This window comes from Gambusia affinis, linkage group LG15 (genome assembly GCF_019740435.1).
Source record: "Gambusia affinis linkage group LG15, SWU_Gaff_1.0, whole genome shotgun sequence".
NCBI lineage: Eukaryota > Metazoa > Chordata > Actinopteri > Cyprinodontiformes > Poeciliidae > Gambusia > Gambusia affinis.
The window spans coordinates 19,001,123-19,028,533 of record NC_057882.1 but is presented as its reverse complement, the minus strand read 5'-3'; the positions used below and the strand labels follow the sequence as shown (position 1 = coordinate 19,028,533).

At 42.4% G+C, this 27,411-nt stretch overlaps 1 protein-coding gene across 3 annotated transcripts in view; it reads left to right on the top strand.

Moving 5' to 3' along the window:
* Positions 1-27,411, top strand: part of dscama (Down syndrome cell adhesion molecule a) — a 94,990-nt gene that overhangs the window by 24,739 nt on the left and 42,840 nt on the right. For all 3 annotated transcript variants that reach the window (XM_044140251.1, XM_044140250.1, XM_044140252.1), the window contains exons 2-3: positions 132-449; positions 614-763. In XM_044140251.1, the coding sequence (XP_043996186.1) occupies positions 132-449; positions 614-763 (468 nt within the window). The remainder of the gene's footprint in view (positions 1-131; positions 450-613; positions 764-27,411) is intronic.

Here is a 27,411-nt window from a genome sequence, read left to right as displayed (position 1 = left end):
GGTGGAGTCCTGCAGTCAGCACTAAAAAAAACAATAAACTAACACTTTTTGGGTTCAAAAACCAGGACTAGAATTACATCTTCTTACAATTTTGTAATCTTGTTCTTTTCCCTCTCTCTCTCTCTTTGCAGTTTTCTGTGAAGATCTACGTTCCAGCTTATATTTTGTCAATGCATCTGTGCAAGAGGTAGTGTTTGCCAGCACCACAGGGACATCGGTGCCCTGTCCCGCTGCAGGCGTGCCCCCTGTCTCACTGCGCTGGTACCTGGCCACCGGTGAGGAGATCTATGATGTGCCAGGGATCCGCCATGTGCACCCCAATGGCACCCTTCAGATCTTCCACATCCCCCCTTCCAGCTTCAGCAAACTCATCCACGACAACACTTACTATTGCACAGCGGAGAACCCCTCAGGGAGAATCAGGAGCCAAGATGTCCACATCAAGGCTGGTCAGTTTTTTGTTTTCCCTCTCCTCTTTGAATGTCTCTGCCACCGATTGATTTGTTGTAGCCCTGGAAATTAACCTTGCACTTAAGAGAGGTTGTTTGTCTGAACTCTGCCTGCGTCGTTTTCCAGCTTAAACACTGCACACCTCTCTGTCCTCTACCTGTAGTCCTACGAGAGCCGTACACTGTCCGGGTGGAGGACCAGAAAGCCATGAGAGGCAATGTGGCGGTCTTCAAGTGCATTATCCCTGCCTCAGTGGAGGCCTACATCACTGTTGTGTCCTGGGAGAAAGACACAATGTCAATCAATGCTGAAAGTAAGGCATTACACCTCTTTCTTCTCTAACAACCAATGTGACGATGTTTGCTGGACTATGACATGCTCAGATGGTGGTATACATGCTGATGGGAATGCTTGGTGAGGTATGTCTTGCTTGGACCAGGCGCAGACCTCCTGGGCGTGCTGATATTGATATTTGGATTTTGGGTTTTTTATATTGTCTTGAAATAACTTTGCTTCCATGAGTGGTGGTGTGTGCCACTGCAGAGAGAGCTGTTTCTCTACATCTGTCTGACCCAATGACGGCAGGGTCCTGCTTGTTCTCCTTTTGCCCGGTCTTCCACGAGAGTGTAGGCTGCCAGCAGTGTCACTTAGTCTCAGTGTATTGACCCATTTCTCTGGCTGATAGGATGCATTGCGGCGTACCGATCATTCAAATCACTTAAATGGAACGCTCTTCTGCGTGATTGTTTCCCAGCCCTGGGGGGAAAATTCACTTTATGTGGGGCATTTAGCAAACTCAATAGACGAGTGCTAATGTCATTTTGCTTTTGGATGGAGGGCAAGTGCTGGCTAGCCACTGCTCTTCCCTTTTTTTTGTTGACGTTTCACATTTGTCCACTAAGGAAATATTGGCCATGTTGAAATCTATATCAATCTCTAAATTGTACACAAATTGATTTTTGTGCTAGCATGTTCTGTGATGTCCCTGAACTGTTTGTTGTCTCGTTGCCAATGGTTTGGCGGTGCAGAGTCTGAGTCTGCCACAACGCTGCCAGCCAATATTGTTCTTCAGTTGCAGAACTTGCCATTTATGGATATAAACGTTTGCTAAGGCTTCAGAAAATTTAAGTTTTTCACTGTACAACCCCACGTTTTCACGACCCTTTACTTAGATGCCAGATAAGCTGATAACCTGAGCACAGGTGGGGTAGAAGTGTTCCCTCTTTACCTTTTTCTGCTGAATACTGCTGATGAGCTGACAGGAAGAAATATATGGAAGACCAATTGAGATTTTTTAGGAATCTTTCTGGTCAAAATAAAACAACAATACTTGCGTAGAAAAAAAAGATGTTGCACCAATCACTTTTATTCAGGTAATGTTGCAAGTTTAGAGCTAGCAAATGGAAAGTTGATATGCTTGTTGATCGATGGCTCGTGACTGAGGCTTTTTGTACTTCCTGCTTTACCCCCATCACACTTTTGTACATCGGCCTTTCATTCCAACGGTGCTGGAAGAATATAAAACCCTACAAATGCCTATACCTCTCTATCATACACAGGCTGTTTATAAAATTAGTCGAGATGCCTATGATGTTTTGGACATATGAAAACAATTCAACCACATGAGCATCTCGGCTCTCAGAAGTTCAGTAAACTCCGCTGTATCAATAAAATCCTGACCCAAATCTATGAAAAGTCCACCGAAAGGGACAGTGTGCTTTTAAATGCTTGTGTAAAAACTGTTCCAGAGTAAAACTTGTCTAATTGTGAGTAAATCATACCAGCTCATGCCTCATGGAAACTAAAAAGGTGAATCTTGGACTGTTTGAGAATTTGAAACGTCTTTTCCTCATTACTTTTATAGTGAAAGTTGCAAATTCTAACAAGGTGCTTATCTCGGCCAGTAAAATCATTCTCCCATCTGGCGCCATCAGCCATGTAAATGCTGTCAAAAAAATCATCTAGCCACCAATCCACTGCTCTCCTGCATGCTAAATAATGGATGACAGAAGCCTATGAATCTATGAGCAAGTGGTCTTTATTCACGTCTCAATGCACGCACCCTGCATCGCATCGTCCATTTCCCCCATTCTCTGCTACACAGTTTTTAAGTGCACTGTCTATGTGTGTGTGCGTGCGTGTGTGTTTGTGTGAGTGACAGCTCCACACAAGACGGCTCAACCCCTCAACCTCAAGACCAACCTAGGGCATTTCACAATTCAATTATTTAAAATCATATCAACACTTTGACAAAGACAAAAAAGCTTTAAGAAATAAAGCTTTTCTGTCTCTAGCATGAATAATTGACCGAGACGCTTCACTTTAGGAGATAGAGCCTGGTGTGCTGCATTGGTTAGACATTCCTACTGTCGTCCTCACTGGACTGGACATTTTCGAGCTGTTGCAGGGCAGACTAACAGAAGACTTATTCAAGGATCCTTTTGTCCATTTGAAAAGATTTTCAATTTATGATGAAAAGCGCTTTAGGTCATTGCATACTGGCAAAGCAAATGGTATTGCTCACTTGTCTTTCCCTTCTTTTTTTAATACAAAGAACCATCAGAAAAGTCTCTTTTTGGAAAAGATGAGTTTGATTTATCACAAAGTGAATCACTGGAAAGTTTTACCAGATTAGATCAAGAGAGCAGAGCTGCCTGTTGACTTAAATAAAGGAAAGGTGTTAAGACATTTTGAAGGGATTTTATTCTTTACACTTCATACAGGTAGGAAATTCACAGTAAATGCCAGAGCTTATTTGCATTTTTTTATATCTACTCAAGCATAGTGGACTGTCCAAGGACACAAACTCTGATCCATTCAAAACCAACCAAACAGCTCTGGTCCCCTTAGAGAAATGCTAAAATATTGTAGAAAATGTTAGAAATGCTGCGACAGACTGGCGACCTGTCCAGGGTGAACCTCGCCTCTCGCCTGGGGATAGGAACCAGCAACCCTCCTGACCCCATTAGGGACTAGGGTGAATAGAAAATGGATGGATGGATGGATGGATGGATGTTAGAAATGTAACTTTGTACAGAAATTACAATTACAATTATTGTTTGCTTATGGTTTCTGTTTAAGGATAAAATCCAGTCTGAATAGTTCCCTCCAGTAAAATCCAGATATATCGATACTACTGGCAGGATTTGCTTGGAGGAAATCTTGACACATTTCCTCTGATTTAAGTGAATATTTTGGAGTTTCTTAGTCAGATTCCTAACTTGAATCTGATAGAAAATCTGTGGAAGGAGCTAAAGATGAGCGTGATGGCAATGAAGCCTCCGGCAATGCTCAGCCTGGTGGGGACACAAGTAATGCCTGGTGGCCCGCCAGGCTTACAATACACTGGGGGAAAACCTGAATTTAAATCTAAATCTACCATATGTATTAATGATTTTGGTCTTTATTATAGGTTTTGCATGTTTTTTGTAGGATTAAATAATGCTAGTTACGTACCTCTTCAACACCTTTTATTGTGCACCTCAATGGCACCGTTCTGATGAAGTTATTCCTGTTGAAGTTAGTCCTGCTTTTTAAATTCATCTCCTTGTAGAAAATGGCTGGTGCTGGCACAATGGTGGAAAAGCACAAGAAATTTGTGTGCATATGTAGGTTAGGATGAAAGGGCAGCAAATACTTCATTTTAATCATTTGTCCAATGTATTCCTTATAAGTTAGAGAAAGCAAAAAACCCATCTAAATGCAGATTGTACCTGGTAGAGCTGTGTGCCTTGTCTGCAGGGTTGGCTCTCTGGATGTATTGGGGTGATGTGTCTGGCTGCGGCTGTGCTGCTGAGCAGGGACATTCCCCCAGGTGCAGCCTTTGCTGCAGTCACTGAGGAGGCCTTGTAGTCATTTGCCCCGGCCTGATGCTGTCTGCTCTGCATTCAGCACCCGTCGGGCCAGCCCCCCAGCGGTACACTGCAGACACACACACATGCACACACACACAAGGGGGCTTTTTTTCATTCAGCACACGACCAAAACACAAAGGCCATTGGCCATCACACAGATTCTCTTTGCTTTGCTCATCTCTATCCTCCGCTTCCTTTGGTTTCATCGTTTGGGTTTCATTTTATTGCTCTGCTTCTCCAGCTTTTTCAAGCCAATATATTATTACATAAACATAGCTCTAGAATCCAATTATATAAAATTGTCAAATAAAATTATGGAGGCTTATTTGATATCTGATAATAAGTGCCACTTTGCTAGCTTGGAGGTAGGTTAGCACATCGCTTTGCCTCTTTCATTCAGCCAAATTGTTTGTTGACGATTAAGATACGGTATGTTTTCTTCGACCCCCAGTCCCTCACCAATGCCACGAAGCTCCAAAGCATCTGGTACTTCTCTCCAGGTGTCCAAGACTGGACAGGTTGCCAGTCCTTCTCAGGGCAATATGGAGACGTACTGGAGAAACAAAAATCAGAAGGGCGATGTCGCATAGCCAGTTAACCTAATATGCATGCTTTGTGGAATCCAGAGTAGCCAGAGAAAACCCATGCATGCACAAAGAGAACAAGCCAACTCCTTGCTGATAGACGCTGTTTAGATAAAACCCAGGACCTTTTATTTCGCCCCCCAACAGGGGGTCTTTTGTGGGCTCTAATGTCCCTTATTCGAAAGTAGGCTGAGGAAAGGGGGGAGGAGAAGAAAGGAAGGGGGGAGGAGAGCAAAGGGGGAAGGAGAGGGACGAAGACATGCGGCAAACGTCGGCCGGGTCTGGGAATCGAACCCGCGACTGCTGCATCGAGGACTGAAGGCCTCCAAATGTGGGTCGCGCTGTCCCCTACGCCACCACAGCACGTCCAAAAATTCCAGATAAGAACGATTTTACTATTGAATACTGATGTGGTGATCTATGTAATCTTATAACGTTATTTCTTCATCAAAAACAAAGCTGGAGTGCCACATTGATTTTCATGGATTCTCATCCATGGGAACCATTCAGTTGTGCAAAACACCTGGCTGTACTCAGTGTCACCTTCGAGGCGAAGCTCCTCCTCGGAGGTGCAGTTTCCGAGCTTCCAGCTTCCACCTCACAGAGCAACCTTACCCCTGCAAATCCTCCACTCAGCTCCTTCAGACTAGCCAGCAGCAATTAGCAAGCATCTGGTGGAACTGCGCATGTGTTGAGATCATTATACGAGCTTTTTACCAGCTGCAACGCTGGTCAAAACGTTGTGAAAGGGTTAATAGAGGAGTGATGTTGCAATGACTTGCTGAAGGAGTTTCAGGAGAAAAAGCAGAAGTTTTTAAAGAGACAGAGACCCAATTTCAAGGTGTCAAAAGAAATTTCACTTTGTACTTTAAATCATATTTGATATGTACAGTATTTTTATAATAACAGAAGGTTATATGCCTGGAAAATACATAATACTGCCTCTTTAAGATATTCCTGAAAAAAGATGTTTAGCCATCATCTGTTAACATGTAGAGGTCAGTCAGTAACCACTGACAGAATTTCCAGTAGCTTTATCCAAGTGTTTGTGAAATGCTTTGGTCATTTACCAATGTAAATACAGAAAACCCTTATGCCAAAGATGAGCTCTTAACTGTGCTCAATAGAGCGAGTCTGTTCTTGGTTTAACTAGGAACATAAGGCAGCATTGTGCTCCGATCTGAGGGTGAACAAAAACATTTATACCACAAACACCAATACTACACCAACCAGCGATTCACACGTTCTTCTTCATGGCTATGACTGCTACAGAGCAGTAAACATATATATAGAAAGTAGGACTGGAGGTAATCCTCAGCCCACAGGTAGTGTGGGATAATGACCGGCTTTTGTTGAGGGAAGCTCTGCAGCTCACTCGCTGTCAGTTTTGCCCTTTTCTTAGAATTCATGCAGGAAGCGTCGCCATTGGCTGAGTGCAACCTTGAGCTAGGGGGCTGGAGAGGGTGTGTAATGGCTTTACTGGTCCCAGTGTGGAAGGATATATATGGAGGGGGAGGAAGAAAGAGAATAACTAAATCCTTCTTGCTCCCTTTTTCGTTCTCTCCTTCCTCTGCCTTCTGCTGTCGACAGGCAGGGTTGGTAATGTGACGTGTGACAGGCTGTACGGCGTTCTTTCTTCAGTGTTCGTCGTTCCGGCTGCTGTGACTGACCGGAGCCTTGTTATCCACTAGGAAAAAATGGGTCAGGTGGCCTGCGGAGAATGGCGAATGGGAGGACGCACCTACATGCATCCCGCTCAGGGTGGGGCCGCGGCGTGCGGCAAAGCGGCTTCCGATGTTGGAAAAATCAAAATAAAGCCGGCTTGCGTTTGGCGAGCATGAGAGTTGCTTCTCTCCTCACACCCATTGGCCGGAGCTTGGCAAGATAAATACAGGGTAGCACTGAAAGGAGAGGGGAGGAAAAAAAAAAGCTGGGAAGAAAATCAATACCTGTGTGCATAAATCTGGCTGCAGCTGCCACAAAGGATTATGGGAACATGACGGTTGGATACGGTGGGGCTGGGCAGTGTGCAGGCAGCATGATAAACACAAAATCAGGACCTGAAAACGACAGGAGATTAAAAATAAGGCTTGTACAGATTGGGACTGAATCTTGTCAGAATTATAGTGACGGTTTGGAAATCCAGAGAGGTACAGTCGTTTGAAAAATAAAATCTGTTTCCATGATTGGGTGATAAACTGCTTTACAGTGCAGCTTTAAAAGGCTTCGTCCTGGTGGAATACATGAGTGCATATGTAACAGCCTGCCGACCCTCAGTGAGGTTTCCACATTACTGTTCTCCACGCAGCCTGCTGCTCCAGTCTGAGACTGACAGAGATATTAATTAAATTGGCTGATTCTCTCTCTCTCTCTTTATTTTTTTCTATCTCTGCTGCAATGATCACGCTCCCACCTCCGTACTGTGCTGTTTGCTCACCAGTAACCGCAATTTGTTCTTTATTAAACTCTTGGGGCTGCGAACAATTAGGGTGTGAGCTGGAGGTGTGTGTTGGTGTGTGTGTGCGCATGCATATATTGAAGCACATGCTGGGCTGCAGGAGAAGGAGAAGGAGGGGAAGAAGCTAAACACTGTTTAATCTTTGATAAACAGTGAGGTCTCCTTTGTGCGGCTGCAGTTTGGCACGTCTTCCTCTCCATGCTGCTCAGCGCGCCGTTGGACCGGCTCATGGGTGCTGCCTCCGCGGCTCCTCAGCCTGGACGTGAGCCAGGTCATGTGTGGCTCCACGCCAGAGCACAGATTAGCTATAAGTGCAACATGAGCTAACGGTGGAAGGAGCCCCCGATTAATTGGCACTTAGACTTTCTGCGGATCGTATGGACTCAGGACTGCACACTGTCGCCTGGGTCAGTTATGTCTTTAGGTTTCTACACATGTTCTCATAATGTGAGGGTTGAACGTATGTCAAAGAAATATTGCGGCTAAAATTAGTTTGAGTTGAAGGTTAAAGTTGCAGTGACATTCATAAAAAATATGTTTATTTACATGTCTGTTAAAACTGTCACTTTGTCGAGACACAATAATATGACATGGATAATCTGTGAAAAAAAAAAATCTATATTTTCTCTATCCTCTCCCAGTGCCATCTGCAGAAATATACCTCTTGCTCAGAAACAACCAATCAGAGCCAAGAGGTGGGTCTTAGCGCTGTCAATCACTCACTCGCCCTTGGCTACAGCCAGTTCCACACAACGGAGCCTACCACGCAGGCTCAGGCTAGTCAGCATGGCTGGATAACCAGGAGAAATTATTTTTCTGTAACAGTAAGTTGTTTCTCCGCCATTAGCACATTGAGCAGGGCGTTCATGAGCATGACTGACAGCGCTAAGACCCTCCTCCTGGCTCTGATTAGTTGTTTCTGACCAAGAGGTGTACTTCTGCAGATGGCAGTAGAACCACTGGGTGGACGTGATTTTACACGGATTATCTATCTCTTACCATACCAACATGAAATAGTGAAATTTTTAACAAATTTGCAGAGAAAACATCACTTTTTGAATAAAAGCTACACACTGCAGCTTTAAAGGCTGATGTGAAGTTAATCAAAAAAATACATTTAGTTGTTAATGATGATGATAAATTAAAGAAAGTGGGGAGAATCTTTAGATTTAGGCGCCAGTCTTTGCTGATTTTAATTATTTAAAGAAAAACCCCCTGGACACGTTGCTGGTCCATCACAGGGACTAACTTTGTGAAACAAATGTGAACATGCAATATGATTACTGATATTTTCATGGTTCTATAGTTCTCAATAGATAATACAGACAGGTTAAGATGTTTGTTTTTTTACATTAAGCCAAGAGTTTTTCATTTTTTTAAGCAAAACTACAACAGCAGAACTTGAAGAATTAAATTTTTTTAAGGCTTGAGCCCTGAATATGGTAGGAATTTAAAGAGCTTATTTCTTTTAATTACCCTTTTTTGGAGGACTAGTCATAAACAAAGTCAAGGAAATTTTTATAGGTCTTGTAAATATTTACTTTTTTTTAAAGGTCATACAAATATCCTCATTTCCATGGCATATGCACAAAATCTCCTCAAGATGCACAAAAAGGTCTTCTGGGAATTTACCCATAATTCAACAGAAAGTCGGCCATTTTGGACCGTTTATTATCTTTGTTTTTGTTTTTTTTTTAATTGCAGACATTGTGGTGAGCATTGAACACTGTCCTAGAAAAAAATATAAAGGTGCATAATTGTGATTGAATCTTTACCAGCAAACTGACACATATCAGATTTTTTAAGACAGTTCAAACCAACAGAAGAAATTTAGTAATGCCATTACTAACAACACCGTGTTTTGTATTTGTACAAAAATTTATTTTATTTAAAATTACATAAGATGGACTGTATTCGTCTTTAATTCATTTCGTTTAGTTCGGTTTTATTTCAGACTTTTGGCTTGAGCCATTCCAGTTGGAAAATGACAGGAGCTGCAGCTGAAGCGAATCTGAAGCCTGTGCTGCTGCTGACTACATGCTGGTGATTATTCAGACACCAGACTTTTTCTTTTTTCTTTTTTTTTTACCAAACAAAACAAAATAATTTTCTGTGACTCCATCGATTTATCACAAAGGCAGCTCTGAGTAGCCAGTACCGTGGAGGAACCTGCTGAGAGAGTGATGTGCGTCTCAGTCTGCGTTGGATGTGTGTGTGTGTGTGTGTGTGTGTGTGTGTAGGAGGAGGAGAGGGGGGGCAGACTTGGCTGTGAATGACTGCTCTTATCGCACACATGCAGCTGCTGCAGTGTCTTTGAGAGACAGAGGGGCTGTCCATGCATGCCACTCACTCTGCCTATTCACAGCCGTCCTCCCTTCCCCGTGTCCCTCAGCCTCTCTCCATCTCTGTCCCCGTCAGCGCTGCATTTTATGGCAGGGAGGTAAACAAAAGAAAGACAAAGAGCAAGAAGAAGAAGAAAAACAGAGAAGAAGCAAGCGGGTCTTTAATGCAGACTCGTATGGAGCAAACCCAGCGATGATTCTCAGGATAAGGGACAAGCAAGAAATTAAATGTCACTGGACATCAACGCTTCACCTCCTCTGATGTGTGACTGTTTGCACACCAGCACACCTCCCCTCCACCCGCCCGCTGCCCCTCCCGTCTCTGTTTGACACGGACATTTTAGTGGTTTCTGGTCATGGAAATCCTTGGTCAGCCTTGCATGCAGCACATAACGTCTGATGATTGTATTTATAGATTTCCTTCAAAGGAGCAAATGTTCAGATGATGCTGCAGAGTGAGTGGAACGCATCGCAGGAGTCTGCAGAGCACAGCCAAGAGAGAGGGATGGAATATTTAAAAATAAGACGAGTTAAAGATGCTGGTAGGAAGGTGAAATAATTCAAAATTAGAAGAAGTGATAGACAGTGTTCTGTGGCAGCGGCAGAGGAAGTGATGTCTCCATCCAGCGTTTGGTGCATGCGGTGTGCGTTCTGGTTTCTGTGAACCTCCCCCGCGGTCTCCCCCACTTTCCACCGTTCTGTGCCCACGTTCCCTGTCATGTACGGCTGCACTCCTGCGGCACTTTTTTTTTCTCTCTCTCTCTTTTTTTTTTTTGAGCTGTCATATGTAACCTTGACTCTGGTGGAGCAGATGGTGAGAAAGGGTGATTATGAACATGTGTGGCTGAGAGGCCTGCAGAAAGAGACTTGGTATTTTTATCTAACGAGGGTCGCTGCATCCTTTGGTCGCGAGACATTTTTCTATTCTGCAACTGCTACCTTCAGAACCGACGAACAAAAAATAAAACAGAAAAAAGGCTTTTTAAAAAATATTCAAACGCTTAAGGAGTATTTATTTATTTATTATTTCCCTCACAATTTTGTTTAAATCTTTGATAGTTAGCCACTCAATCAATGTGTTGCTACTGGCTTTTTGCCATCCACTTATAACAAAAATATTAAATAAATGAATTTTTAAATAAACACTAGATTTGAAGTTAGATGTTTACATTACAAGTAAAGTAATTCGTTTATTTCTTTCTCATCCTCATCAGGAACTTTAAAGTTCCAGAAGCTGGAAGTGGCGCATAAATCATGTTTCGCTTTATGAGAAATTCAATTCAATGTTTGGGACTTGGTGTGAATAAAACACTCACAGGAGAATTTAAAGAAAGCCATTCACTTCTATGCAAAGTCTTTCTGGAAAACCTTGGTTTCGTTGACACATCCTCATATCTTTATGTGACAGTAACTTGATGCAAACCATCAATCTAAAAATGGGCAGTAATCAGACGCAGCATGGCAACATGCATAAAAATAAACAAGTAAGAAAAATAAACTGGTAGGTTTGATGTCTGAATGGGAATACATCAATGTTTGGTTTCTGCTTAGGAGTGCTAGTACGTATTTATTTTTATGCAAACGAACAAAACATTAATTTCTTTAAAATAAATCAAAGCAATTATATATGTTACATTTTTTTGATTACCAAAACTGTGTATTTTTGAGTTAACACATCTGTTTTCATGTATTTATTTCAAAATAATACCCAAATAATCTGTTTTTTTTCCTCCTTTGATTTTTTTTATATTGTCCTCGTTTGATACAAACCATTTAAACAAACAAAAATCTTCTAATTCTTATTATTTCTAAGAATTAGAAATATTTATATTATTCATTTATTGTTAGCTGATTTTATGGTTCTCTTTACCTTAAACTTATAGTACAAATTAAGCCACATTTATTCGTTATTATTTTGATTACATTTCTTTAATTGTCAAATGGATTACAATTTGATGCAGTTTAGCCATGAACAGACACAATCCTCGTTGATTTTATTTTATTTTTAAATTGAGGTTTCTTATTTATTGATATTTAAATGACAGAAACAAAAAGCGTTTTGTAGGAAACTTAGATCAAGCGAGAAAAAAAAATTAAGCATTAATTTATGTGCAAGTAAAAATAAATAAATGTGTAAAATTTTTAGTTGTTAAATAAATAGATGCAATTAATTCTTTGATCTACTTGACTGTAAGGCGACTCTTTGAACTGGGACCGTTTTTGTTTGTGTGTGTGGGTGTGTGTGTGTGTGTGTGTGTGTGTGTGTGTGTGTGTGTTTTCTCTTTTTTTTCTCGGCCCTGCCAACAAACGACATTACTTTGTTTAAGTTGAGGAAACCTAATTTTTGTAGAAGTGCTTGCATAATCCTTTGGTTCCGCTAACACAACACTGAGGGGAGTGTGTGTAGAGGGGGAAAAAACCGATTCAGAGGACAAAGAAATAAAACTGTTAAGCAAGCGCAGGAAAGGTTGTTTGCATAATCCGAGTTAATCCACAATGCAGGAAAAAGTGTTTGTCAAAAGAAAAAGAAAAAAAAAAAGGCATCTTCCACTGCCTGCAAAAAATGAAGGAGACATGTTTAATTAGCATGTCAGGAGCTGCTGCTTCTTCTGCAGCCGGTAATAATAGTTATTATTATTATTATGTGAGGTTTCTCAGGTCTGTCTTGACTCTCATTGTTCCTCATTCAGTGGGAAGAGGAATGCAGAAATCTTAAACTGCGGTAAAATTAATTTATTTTCTCTTTGTATCTTTATTTCTTTATTTATTTGACTAATTTCTCCTCATTTTGTCTGGGATTTGCTGGATGAGCAGTGATGGAACCAAATAGATTTTCCTCTTGAATACAGTAAATAGTCATATTGTTGCTGAGGGCCTGAGTTGACGCTGACAGCTGTACCTGATTGGCTGGAGCGCGGTATGACTCGTCATGCGCTTGGCCAATGCGGTTTGCTCTCACCCCCCCTGCCACCACTCCTTACACACACACACTCACGCCTGCACACTAAATAAATTGCCTGGAGAAATAAAAAAAAAATAAAAAAATTAGAGAAAGGGAGAGAGGCTTTCATCTAATTGAGAAGCTCATTTTAGCTGTGCTGGGAAGATAAGCTGCTCTCTCTCAGCAGCTATTAAGCTTACTGTTGGTTTGCCAGTTTCTTCCTTCTTTCATGTGAGTTTTATTTTTTTATTTTTTTATTTTTTGGAGCTGTCAGCTCTCTGCTATCTGTGTCAGGCTTGAAGTTGCATGTGTAGGTCACTGATGGGCATCTTTGGGTGTCCCAGATGGGTCTGGCGGGCCACCGTACCTGCAGACTGGTGCAGCGCTCCAAAATGAAAACCAGGTCAGGTGACCAGTGCAGCAGCCATTTAGTCATAGAGGGTAAAAAAAAGGAAAAGAAGGATGAAGAGAGATGAAATATTCTCCTCTTATCCTTGATTTAATTATTATTTTTTGAGCAAAACTCACTAATTTTCTGTTCCAGTTAAGCCTCTGCTGGGATTCACTCTGTGGTCTCTTTCTAAGGGTGCAGACCCTCCTCCTCCTCCTCTTCCTCCTCTTCTTTCTCCTCCTCTTCCTCTGTTATGTCTTCCTGTGCCTTGATCCCCTTCTTTCTCCTCCACCTCAACCCCCATTTGAGGATTACACTTTAATGCCTGAAATGTCCTGGTGTGGAGGCGAGATTGTGGAAATTGTTGAAAGACGGGATCAAAAAAAACCCAATCAATACTGTTTGATTTAACAAATTAAGTTGTTGATATTCTTTTGTTTAAAATAAATGCATTTCAGTGTCAAGGTCTTTAGAACAACTTAAAAAAATATTTGAATTTTACAGCTGTTCTTTTTTATGTGGTTATTGTTTAAAGAACATAAATATATATTGTTGTCCCTCAGTGGGGAGATTCAGCTGCACCAGCAGCAAAGTGACAGGCAAAATGGAAGCATGTAGAGTCACAGAAATGTAAAAAAAAAAAAAAAGGAGAAAATTACATAAAATCATAAGTCCTAACAGAAAACAAATTTACAGTTGCATACTTGGGTTCAAAGAGGCGTTCTGCTGAGTAGCATAATTTAAAAAATGTGCAACTTGGGCCACTGTCTGAAATTTAAAGGTGTATCAGCTGTCCACTGATGGATTTACTTTGAAAGTTAACTAGATTTACTGTAGTGGAAGTATTTTGCTGTTTAGTTATTAAGTTCATTAAAACTGCTGATGGATTTGCTTAATTTTAACATTAACTTCTGATGACGTTGTTTGGACTCAACGGGGACAGCTATAAGATGTCAAACACAAAAAGAAAACAACTTGCTGTGATATTTGTGACACTTTTTACTCATAAATTGGAGTTTTTTGGAAAGTTGGAAAATCAACAGGAATGCTCCTCAACTCCTGGACATTGGCGTCCTGACTAGGAAAGGTGTAAATTGTTCAGTTTATTTTTTACTTCTGACTGTTTCTATCTCCTTGAATCGGTCGCACGTTTGGCGCCGTTCAACCTGTCAGTGAATATAGCTGAGTTTCCACTAGAAATGTGCACAAATCTTTGCCTATATTCTGCAAATGTAAAGAAAAACCCTACAATTTTTCAATTGCTGTGTGTCCGTCTAATAAGAAACACAATAAAAATCACACATAAATAAATGTGTTCATGTGATAAACTGTTAAAAAAAACATGCTGCACTGTCATCTTCCTGCCACTTCCTGTTTCTGTGCAATAACATCCGATTGTTGCTCACATGACTCATGTGATGCAAAAAAATTATTTCCATTGCAATTTTGGAAGAATAACCAAGAGTAAGCCAAAAAAAAAACACCTGATCCGAGCGCAAAAGCTTTTTATCAAAACTTTTTTTAGATATGTTGGCTTGTTTCCATTAAGATAATTGATTTTTGTAATTCCAATTTTCACAGTTATACAGTTAGTGGAAATGCAGCTTGTGTCTCTGTAGAGTTTGTCAGCAGTAAATCCCAGGGATTGTTACTAACTTGTTTTGTTACCCTGATCACTGAGCACAAGAGTGAGTGGATCTTTCAAATTTTAATTCCCGGATTAAGTTCGGTAAATGGAACGTATTTTGAGCAATCAGAGAATCAGTCACTGCTGAATCTCTGGTTGCTATGGTTATTCCTACCGTTAATGGGGGACTTTGGTCCATAGCAAACTGGATTCACAGGAATAAAAGTCTAGTATTTTTACCCATCTTAAAACACTGAGATTAACATTTGGTGATGAAATCACAAAATAAAAACCCAACCTCACCACAGGCCCTTTTCTCTTTATGATCAGCCTTTGTCTTTGAAAATAAACTCACCGTCGGCCTCTGCTGCTGCTCCAAAGCAGCCATTTTATGTCAGTCCGGCATTGTTGCTGTAGTTCAGAGCTTATAATAACAAACAAAAGAAAAAAAACATTGAAAAGGAATGTATTAATCTGTTCCTGACACAGACATGAGCAGATAAATTTGAGAAAGGTCAAAGGTAGAGGCCCCTATTCTGAGCTGAAACTAAGAGGTGTGTTACCACTTCCTCTCATAAACACACACCCACACACACACATCTATACCTCCTGCAGCAGGTGCACTGCTCATCACTGCAAGTCACCTTCCTTCAGTTCAAATAGAGTATTTATCTGGCTGATAAGAGCGGTGCTCTCACAGGGTATCGTGTGTCTGTCTGAGGCCTGAGCAAACACACCATCGATGGACGTGTCCGTTGGCTCATTCATTGAGGCCTCTTGATGGCCACCGTCACCCAGTCTTGTTTGCACTACGTTTTTGTGGCCTTGTCGTCTAGCAGATGTTCCACCAGGGATTAGACCCGCCAATGTAGAGATGTGGAGGGGAGAGGGCGGACTTAAGGTTTACACAAAGTTACAACCTTCATAAGAACAGAGCTACAGGTCCTCCTTTGGAACTGATTGATATTAAAGCGGTGGATAAAATGTCCAAAGTGTTTATTGATAACTGCTTTGTGCTCAAATTTCACAACTTCAAAGGGGCAGTATTATGTAAAATCAGATGTTTTTTGGCTTTACATCATGTTATAATATTATCCCCTCGTTAAAAACATACCTGGAGTGCTGCTTTGATGCATATTTGAGAAATCTTTTAATCTCCCATGGCAACCATTCAGCTGTGCAAAACACCGGGGTGGACCTAGTGGCGCCCAGACCTGCTGTATCCAAGCTACCGATCTCCCGCCTCACAGAGCACTCCTCCCCCACTGCGCTCCTTCAGACTAGTCAGGAGCAATTAGCAAACACCTGGTGGAACTGCCACCTGCTGAGCTACTTCACAGTGAAATGCTGATATAAACATTGATAAAGGGTTAATAGCAGAGCGATGTTGTGATGACTTTATGAAGGCAAAGTTTCAAAATATACTTAAAATCAACGATTTTAAGTATATTCTCATATTTTAGCATTTTTTAACAACTGAAGTTAATATAGTTACTTGATTGTACTGTAAAATGCACTACCTGCAAAGAACACAAATAATGGCGCCCCTTAAATTTATACAGTTGAACGTTATATCAGTACCTTAAGGGAAGCTTTTTTGTTTGTGTTTGACTAGAGAGCGACGAAACGTGGCCCTTCAGTCTAACTGTAATTACACTAGAAAGGCATATGTCCTGGATGGCCTAATCCCTAAACCCTCCACCCAGTTCGCCCCCCAACGCCTCACACTCACTCCCTCCCCATCCCTTAGCATATGGAGACGGGTGGAATTAGTGCAGCAGAAGAAAATAAATTAGTTAAAGAGGCCAGCAGCTTAGATCCCTCAGTATTCATTCCTGGATGACCCGTCTGTGATTTCTTAGATAATGCAGTCAATGAAGGCGACAGTATGCTGCATCCTCCCTCTGGAAACGTTTCACTGAAATGTTTTCAGAATCGGTTAACACACAATATATCCATGATTGAATAATCCACAAACAATTCTCTGTTGTCAGTGGCATAGCCCAGACAAAAGATACATTGTTTTTGAAAAACACAATGCTTTTGGTGGTGATACCCACAAACTAACAGCTTGAGCCCAACGGGCTCCTCATGTGACCCTGTGACTCGGCCCAGCCCAGTTTCAGACCAGATCTTGTTAAATAGGATTAGGCTGGCTACCTGCCACTGAGTGACTTGGACTGGACCTCTTATCTCCTGCCTTCAGATGGCTGCCAAGGACAACGTATTGGACAACGACCTACATTGAACAATACCTCATGCAGCTTTTGTAAAAGGCTTATATCTCACTGCCAGTGTCAGTATTGTCTTCCTGCTTCTAATTTTCTATGGGTAAGGGTGGGTTACTAGGCCACTTACATGCCTAATTGGGACCTAATGGCTGGGCTCTTGCTAAAAGGCACAGAGACTCAAGCCAATTAAATGTTTTGATGCTCGCCTTGACCACTCATGTGTAAATTTGGATGTCTGGTCATCGATCTTGCCTTGGTTCTTTTCAAAGCTACCATTAACTGTATGTCCTTTAGAGCATGTACCCTGTACTCCATATACTGTACTTTGATACTAGAGGTTTAGTCTGTGTGTTTAGTAGGACAGGACCCCGAGGGAGACTCTTAACAGCAGGGGAGCCTGTGTCCTCCAACGCACATGTGACAAGTTTCGAGCAGCCGCCCTACTCTCCCTTGAAGCAGAGACACCAATTCAGTGGCGTAAGAGGCTTTGTGGCCAAATCCCCTGTTGATCTTCATAAAGTTTGTGTCTTACAATTAAGTGCAGATGGTTTGCAGCTGGTTGTAAGGCTAGTAAATAACTTGGGTCGCTGTTTTCGCCAAGGATTTTGCGGGTTAATCCCTCTCCTTGACAGTTTACCAGATTTAAATCAGTTCAGGCTTTGCTTTCCTTGCTCCATTTCTTCAATCATTTTTCTCTCTTCCCACTCCTCCCTCCTTCTATCTAAAGCTCCTTATCTTCATTTGAATATGCTATCTTTTAGCACACACACCCTTCGTTTGCACCTAACAAGACAAGGGCAAAGCGAGATTCTCTCCCAAGTTGAACGGCTTGTGTTCTAACAAGGCCAGGGTATAATATAAAATCCTTAACTTAAATACTACAGTTAAGATAAAAATGTATTTAACAACGCTAAAACTAGAGATGATCAACATAGTTTGGACTAGTCTAATAAGGTTGTGCTACATGGGGCATTTAGGAAAATGTCCTTAAGTAAAGACGGCCTGGCTTTAGGAGTCTTGATGATTCCACTTTCTATATTGGATAAAAAGATAAAAGCATTATTGCTTGTAGCAACGTCACTTCATGAGTGTCAGAGGGGCCAATTAACAGTTTGGCTGCTAGTTTTTCACGAAAACAAGGTAATGACACAATAGACATTTTAAGATGTCTATTAGAAATGATCCTAGTGACCATGAAAAGCTCAGTCCCAAGAAAAAGAAAGAAGGGAAAATCACAATTTTCTCAGAAAACAATTTTATCATTTTTCTCCACTTCAGTTCTGATGACCTTTGATCTGATCAGACACTTTCACTGACTGAAAAAGATTCTTGGGTCTGTGTCAGGCCTGTCACTAATCCCATATAGTGAAAACGGTCAACCCAGTCGCATCACCAATGATAACTTCTATTCCACATTCTCATGCCTGCAGCTCAATGCAGTCTCTATCAACACTACCACAAGTACGACTTTGAGTCATGGATATAATTTTTTTTTTCTTGTCATTTATCTCTCACAGTTGTCTGTCAACTGGAAAATCAGAGTTTCAATCCATGACTGAACAAGTCAACATTACAAAGAGCCCTTGGGCAAGAAAATGAATTCATCTTTTAAGCTGCTGCATTCGTTTGTTTTTCTTTGACAGAGAAAGACAGGGTATTGGTATAGTTCATGTAATGCAATTCAGCGTGCATAGAGGACCGCCGTTAGGCAGATCTCTCTCCTGGGACTTTGCTGCTGCCAAAAGGCAGCCAAATTCTAATGAGCACATAGTTGGGGCACTCGCATATCTTGGTGGAGCTGTGATCATCAGCTGGGATAAAGTAAACTCTCCCTAGGAAACAGCTTGACCTCAGTGCTCCTTGTTTCTCCTTCTTGACATTGCTATTATTCAGACATATTTATAAATTTATATTATTCTTCATCTGCTGCAAGTCGAAGGAGCTGGAACAGCAACACTCATCTGCATAAGATAGTAGGTAAGTGATCTAAAAGTGCCTTGGGACACGAACAGATGGGAGTGTTTAGCAACCTTATCCACCAACCAAAACAAACACACACTTTTGCCAGAACCCACACAACCCTCGTTTCCCCCCACCAGCTCCGGATATCCCTATCCAAATGTTCACTTAACCTGTCAGTTCGCTTCGCCTGAAATCCAAGATGCCATATGCCTCGCTTTTGACTTCCAATCTTCAACTCCCCCTTTTCTTTTTCTTCCTCTCTCTCTCTCTCTCTCTCTCTTTCCTTTATGGTGACATGAAAGCTCCCCTTGAAGTATGAGAATGTGTCTCCTCTGTCGTTTGATTCGGAACGCAGGACTGAGATCACAGTAGATGCAGGCGTAGCTTGTCTTGCAGAATAAAACAGGTCGCTCAGAGCTGCACCGCGGCACTGTGGCAGCAGACATCCGCGAGACCTTTGATAATTTATCTCACAGAATACAGGGGAACAAATAGCGTGTTGCAAAAGTTATGTTGCGATACGCTGAGTTGTAAAAACGGAGGATGACTGATGGGTGTGACGTCCTACAGGGAATTCATGACGTCTCCTCCGCAGGTGAAGTGACTAACAGTAAAACATAGCAGCTTGTCTTGTCTGATATTGTGTCTTCTGTGAGCAGCGTCTGACCCGTCCAGTGAATTTCAGGCCTTTTGCCCTTCCTCAGAGGGCATCTCCCAGCAGGCTTGGTTACAGCCACAGAATGTTGTTGTTTATAAGGTCATTTCCACCACAGGGGGCAGCATATTCATTACACCCACCCCATGCTTCTGTTTGTCTTTGGCAGTCTGTTTCTCTGTGGGTTTCTGCCATAAGGTCAGGTAGTTCTTACCGTCAACCCCATCATGTTTCGCAATGGGCCAGATAAGTTGTGATGGCAACAGAAGTAGAGAAATGTACAATGGTGTATAAAATGCAATAAAAAGAAGAAAAAGTTCTTGCATATGTTTTTCATCCCATCTGAGTGAGGTTGAGCTGTTTGGTATAAAACTGGGTATCTAGATAAGCAAAGCTTGAAGGGGGCATAATCCAAATGAAATGCAGCTGTAGTCGCAGTGAAAGGTGGTTTCACTATTGAAATCGGCAACTGGGTTTTTTCTTTCAGATTTTCACATGCAACAAAATCTGAAAACAATGCGTCCTTTTCTCTCTACCTTAGAGTTATGTACTACTTTGTTGTGTTTTGGTTTTAGTTTGAAGGAAACGTTCAAAACTTTCAGGAGAGCATGGGCGCTTTGCAACGAACGTCACACGAAACATCATCTTCGGAAGCCAGATAAGTTACAGAAACCGATATGTTAGAATTCAAACAGAATCGCTTCAAAGAGACGCACCTGAGCAGTTTTGTGTCTCGTCTCTGTGGAACAGAAACGGAGTAAGAGAGAGAGATACAGAGTTGGGTATAGAGTCGGGGAGTGGGAGCTAAGTGAGGTTGTTAGGAAGCGGCGCTGACAGTCCAATCCAGCGCTGCGACCGTTCAAAAGACAGCTCCTTTTGTTTCTGCCTCCCCTTTTCTCTGGCAGCGCAGGGAAAAAAAAAAGAGGGTGAATCTCTGTGTGCTGTAACCCACTGACACCTCCCTCTGATCTGCCTCCTGCACGCTAACCCCCTCCCTCCCTGCTGCATCCCTTCACCAGCACTCTAGCCTCACCTCCACCTCCCCATCCTCCCCCCACCCAATCCCTATGCTTATGCCATTGCCTAGAGTCACTCTCCTGGTTGCCACAGTAACCAAGCTCACCTCTCTTCCCCCTCGTAGTCTTCCTCCCTCTCACAATGCACCTAAACTAGAGAATCTGTCTCAGTCTGACAGAGACGCAGACGAGGGAAATTTGGAGGGAGGCATATTTCAGAAAGACGGCTGTTGTGCAGTTGTCTTCCCGTCTCCCGCTCCTCGCCCGCGCGTACGCACGCTGCCGAGCGAGACAAAGAAAGGTAGCAGGAGGAAGAACAAGGGGAACAGTCAAAACACGGGGGGATAAAACAGGAAAGTGGAAACAAAGTACGCAATCTGGGAGTGACAAGCTTTTTTGTTACATCTTGTATTTTCCAGCTACTGTAGCGCAGTAAGGTAGGTAGCATCCTCCACCTGCTCCATCCACCCTGACCCATCCCCCCTCTATCATGAGGCCACCCAACTCCCCCATCGCTCCCCACCCCCACGTCGGCCTGTCAGGTGGAGGAAATGGTGTCCTCCCTAGACTCAGACGCGTCGAGCACCTGAGCACTCTGCATGTCTGTCAGCGAGCTCGTCCGCTGCCATCGCTCCATCTCTAATAAGCCCACCGCCCAATTACAGCCCTATTACCTCCTCATTACCCTGGACACAACAGCAACTGGTGGCACAATCACAAAGAGAGCAGAATGGAAATCACTCACATTCATTCAGACATTATTTGCTGATTTTTTTTTTTTTTTTTTTCCTCTACTGGGTAGTGGCATGTTAAATGCTCCCCCAGTGATTGTGGTAATTTAGTGCAATATGTTAATATGGGGTGCTGATGGCTATTTTTCTACTCACCAACTCCCCGGTTTTTGTCCTTTTGTGAGCTGTTGACGACCGGATTACACTGAAGACGTAATTGGGTATTTTAAATCGCAGTTGATGAACGATAGAAATCAGCTCAGTCATCATTGATAATCACTTCTCGGGGCACACATCATAAATTAGGCCGTCATTTACTGGAGTGGATTCATTTGCATATAGGCTAAAGAGGGATAGCGGAGCGCTGGCCGCTCTTAAAGAGGCGATCTGTCATCAGGGAGCTGTCGTACATCACGTCTCATCATGTCATCGTGACATCATGACATCATGTCTCCTGTTTGCATGATTTTTGTACATCATTAATGACAGTAAGCAAAAATTAAAAGCTTGCTCTTTATTTTCTTATACTAAAGACTAAAGCAAACAACATTTTAGCTTCTCCATTTACTGGATATAGTTAGACAACCTCAAAGGAAAATCTAGAATCTAGTTTATTTCAGCAACAAGACAGATCAAAGTGCTTTACTTCATAAAAATATCAACCAATTAGGAAACAAGCAAGAAACATTTTGTCACATGTAGAAGATCTAAGATAGCAACGTAGCTACATCCATCCATCCGTCCATCCATCCATCCATCCATCCGCCCATCCATCCATCCATCCATCCATCTGCCCATCCATCCATCCATCCGTCCGTCCATCCATCCATCCGCCCATCCATCCATCCATCCATCCATCCGCCCATCCATCCATCCATCCGTCCATCCATCCATCCGTCCATCCATCCATCCATCCATCTATTCTCACATCATTCGTCCATCCATCCATCCGTCCATCCATCCGCCCATCCATCCATCCATCCGCCCATCCATCCATCCGTCCATCCATCCATCCATCCATCCATCCATCCATCCATCCATCCATCCATCCATCCATCCATCCATCCATCCATCTATTCTCACATCATCCATCCATCCATCCATCCATTCATCCATCCATCCATCCATCTGTTCTCACATCATCCATCCATCCGTCCATCCATCCATCCATCTGTCCATCCATCCATCCATCCATCCATCCATCCATCCATCTGTCCATCCATCCATCCATCCATCCATCCATCCATCCATCCATCAGATCAAATCATCATCCATCATCAGATCCATCCGTCCATCCATCCGTCCATCCATCCATCCATCCGTCATCTTCCGTCCATCTATTCTCCATTATCCATCTGTCCATCCATCAATCATCGTCATCCTCCATCCATCCATCCATCCATCCATCCATCATCCGTCTGTCATCCATCATCCGTCCATCCATCCGTCCATCCATCCATCTGTTCTCACATCGTCCATCCGTCCATCCATCCATCCATCCATCCATCCATCCATCCATCCATCTGTTCTCACATCATCCGTCTATCCATCTGTCCATCCATCCATCCATCCATCCATCCGTTCTCACATCATCCGTCCATCCATCCGTCCATCCATCCATCCATCTATTCTCACATCATCCATCCCTCCATCTGTTCTCACATCATCCATCCATCCATCTATTCATCTATCATCCATTAATCCATCCATCCATCTGTTCTCACATCATCCATCCATCCATCCATCTATTCATCTATCATCCATTCATCCATCCATCCATCTGTTCTCACATCATCCATCCATCCATCCATCTATTCATCTATCATCCATTCATCCATCCATCCATCTGTTCTCACATCATCCATCCCTGCAGTCCTGTGTTTGGTTGCTTCCTCAGCAGGCGGAGTCGTTTAACGAGAACGGAGGGACAGCGTGGCACTAATTGCATCGTGTGATTTATACCAGACTGGGCGCGCTGCAACACAGGCAGACGACGGTACTCTGAGAGCAGCTGCTTTGCCCAATATTTACTTAACCCTCTGCCGGCGGGCCTGGCACTAGTGCGGCTGATGATGGGTCTGCGGGGAGTCGTTTCGCCACTGAGTGCTTTGTACAGCAGCCGGGCCGGGGCGGCGCGCGGGGACCGGCTCAGAGTGGGAGTGTACGGGCGGTAGATTGGAGCAATTAGCCGGAAGATTGTGATTGGTCCCCTGAGAATGTCACTAATCCGTGAGGAATGGTTGCCAGGTGATGCAACATTTTTTAAAATGCGCATAGCCTTCCATCTGGGTTTGACAAATAAGTAGAATTTAAAAAAAAAATGCTTGTCAATGGTTTCACCCCTTTTTTTCTTTCTTTTTTTTTCAAATTAACTGAAAATGGTGAACAGTTTTTACAATTAGCATGTTGCTACATTTGGCTGCATTATTTTTAACCATGTTCACTGTTGTGTCATGAGTTAGCGGTGACAGACTCTTCTATCCCACGCCTGTCTGTGTGGCTGATCTGGAGTGATGGCCTGAAACATCCTTGGATTGCATCTGCAACTCCATCAGTCACGCCTCAAAGAAATTAGCAACCGGAGGTGGCAAAACGGTGTTAGAAGCTAAACTCTGTAAACATTTGTAGCCTTTATGAGGCTGATGATTTATTTAGACTTTGGAGAGCTAAACACACACTCTTGTTCGCATTTCGCCTCATTGCAGGAACAATGTGATGAACAGGGGAAAAAAGAAAAGCAGAAGAGAAAACAGGCGGGGAGAGGGAGTCAGAATCGGTCTCCACAGCAACGTTGATTGATATTCTTCAGGTGGAGCAGCTGTCAAGCGGCCTGACCGTTGCAAGCTAATGCGTTGTAGGGGTACAGGGAGCAGGGGGAGGGAAGGGAAGAAGACAAAAAGACCAAAAAAAAAAAAAAGGAAGGAAACAGAAGAGACCTGGTGTGAAACAGAGGAAGAGATGTTCTTTCACTGTGATTGTGAGTCTTTCTAAGAGGGAAGGAGCATTTCATGGTCAGTCAGCTCATCCTGCAAAACAAAGGCTGTGTCTCTATTCTGTCCATTGGAGAGGTGGAGGGGCTGGACGTTGAAATGTTTCAGAGTTCCTGCATCAGCACTGTTAGTTGGCTGGCATCTTTTTCAATAACTAGATGTATAAAATCAGGATCCAGGTCTTCTTTTTTCCCCACTTAAAGTGCAGTTTGCTTCTGCTTCACATCTTGATAGACAGTCATTCTGTTCTTTAGGCTTGGAACTTGTTTGATTCAGTAATTTAAAGAAGCAACAAGAAATTGGACTGTGACCAGAACAAGATTATTTTTTTAGCTTGACTGGCCCTCAACGACCATTCAGAAACAAAAATAATTAACGGAATAACATAAATACTCTTCAGAGGTGAAGAGGGACGGGAAAGTGAATGAGGAGGTCTTGAAATTAGCAGTGAAATGTTTCAAATGAAGTCAGAGGCTTCAAAAGTTCTTTAAGGAAAACTGTGTTTTATGAAACATGTCGACATATGACTGAGGTACATTCAGACAGAAAACTGTTTTGTTTTTGTCTTTTTGAGCTTTTAACCTTGTCCTGTAAAACAACATGCTAGATTTAATGTAAAGATATGTGTCGGTTAACAGTTTGAAATGTCATCTGAAATTCATCTCTCTTGTTTAAATTTGTAAACTCCTGTTTGACAAGTGCCTACATTACGTCTCTGCCCCTAAAATACAGAGAAAATTATTTCTGAAAGCAGACGTAGCAGATGTATTTCTAATGGCTGTTCTCCACTCCACTTCTTTCTAAACCTGCTCATCTTTGCGTGGTCGTAGGTCCATATCTTTCCTATAAATTATTTTATTCCTTAAGGAAAAATTGAGATTGGCTTACAGTCTGTCTCAGGTTTTCAAAGATGAACAAAACTTGTAGATTAGGAACCTTGAGACAACTTTTTCTTCGATGTGATTTGGAGTTGGTGCCTAAAGGCTGCAACGCTAATCACAGTCGTACTGTTTACATTTTTTCCATTTAAAACACTCACATTGAAGTTGTTTTTACAGGATGTCTTTTCCAGAATTTTTCATATAGTTTAAACCCATCAGATCCATGATCAATTCCCCTGACACATTCAGGTGACTTTTAAAACCGGTGAATCTCTCTGAGATTGGGAACTGTCTGGTTCAGCACCATGGACAGCACCAGTCAACCAGTTACTGCTGAGTCATGTGTAGCTGTACAAATGCTAACTATCTATTACCCTTTGATTTAGTCATTGGTTCATATCTTAAATGTGTATCTTCTGAATTGATTCACAACAAGAAAAATTACTTTTTATCTCTTGACAGCAACAGAAAGTCCAAATAGTTTCAGAACTTCACCGCAGTTATTTTTTTTTTCAGATGTTTCTCAATGAATAAACAGAATCGTTAAAGGTGAGCCGGCCACCCTCACCCCTCCCTGCTGATGTCTCCCAAAACGCAAAAATTTAGAGAACTTTGAAACTGAATGTTTAAGCATTTTTTTAAATGCTTAAACCTGAATGCTATGGCCACCAATGTCAGCTTATAAATGGGTTTCCTGTTACAGTAAGTTGTGTTTCTGCCAGTAGCAGAGACACAACAGTCAATCAATCTCACCTACACAGTATTGATTGACAGCTCTAAGTCCCTCCTCCTGGATCTGATTGGTCATTTTTATCAGTGAATTTTCAGACGATAGTAGCTTCAACCGGAGGTGAAGGACAGAAAATCTTTTCACACATAATCCGTCTCTTGTTACATTTTGTCATAACATGGTGATAGCTTTACACTGTAACTGTAATTACTGAAAACAAGAGTTTGTTGTTGTTTTTTACATCTGGAATGAAAACATCTCATACTGATCATGTTTGTCTGCTCTTACCTCAGCATCGTTCCACCTCCTCTCTCCTCCTCTCGGCTCTTCAGCCTCATCTCTAGGCACTCGCTTTCCCTCCCTCCTCAGGATGGTTCCTGAATATTTAATAAGCTTGAATTACTGAGGCCCTCAACTGTAATGATGGGAAAATCAGACAATTAAAGCAGAAGGGCTCTGGCTTTAAGTCTCACCTCCCCCAGAGGAGCCAGAGATTATTTAAAGTGGCACACTGTTTGATTATCTAATCCTCCTCGTGCCCCCTCTGCTTTACTCACAGAGCAGCGTCGCCTTGCTCCACTTGCCACCACAAATTACCATGAAACACCAATGAGCTCTGTGTTTAAACCCATTTTCATGAGCAGGAATGCTGTGCCAGGAAATCCCAAAGGGAGTATCCGTATATGGGTTAGCTCCTTTACATTTAGGTTATCCATGTGCTGCTCCCAGCTTTCTAGAGTGTTCTTCCCTGGTTCACACTTAGCAAATGTAATTATTAGGATGTTGAGAGGTGCACAATTGAGTAGAAAAAACCCCAAAACATGTTACTTGGTTGGAAAATTGACATTTCGTGCGATCAGATACGTGTGTCGGTCTAGTAAATATATCTTTTCCCCAGGTGACACAAAGGCTATTTGAGGTTGTTTTGTTTTGTTTTTTCCTATCTTCTTTCATCAAGCAGAAGTAAAAGCGATGTAGAAAGGCAACTTTGACCTGCCGATGTGCTGTTTGAGTGGAAACAAGCTCAGTTTTCCCTCCGACAAGGCCTGGTTTGTTTGGCTTTCCCAATGAGCTCGAGTTATTTTCCGGACAAAGTGATGGATCGGGACGGAGCAGACAGTTGCAGCTTCCTTAGTGTCTGCCAGAACTACACACACACACACACACCCACACACACCCCAACACGCATACACACACACAGAGGGAGGTTTTCAGAACACGCAGATGAATATTCATGATAGTACAGCTGAGGCTCAACACTGGCTCATTTAGTCTTGGCCAGAGAGAGACCAATGATAGGATTGTAAACAAAACGGGGTTTAATAGCTGGACTCCAGCGCTGGCTAATTACCCTGCACAGTTCGTCATATAGTGGCACGCAGATTTGAGAGCTATTGTGGTGAGATTTCCTCTCAGATTTGACTCCGATTGGGGGAACTTCTTTTAGCCCCTTTTGGAATAAAAGGCGAGTATCCAGCTGCTGCTCTCAGACTGAGGGAAGAGAGAGATCTTTTATCAGAGCTTCCTAATGAGTTCTGCACAAATGGACTCCAGTCTACAAATATCAT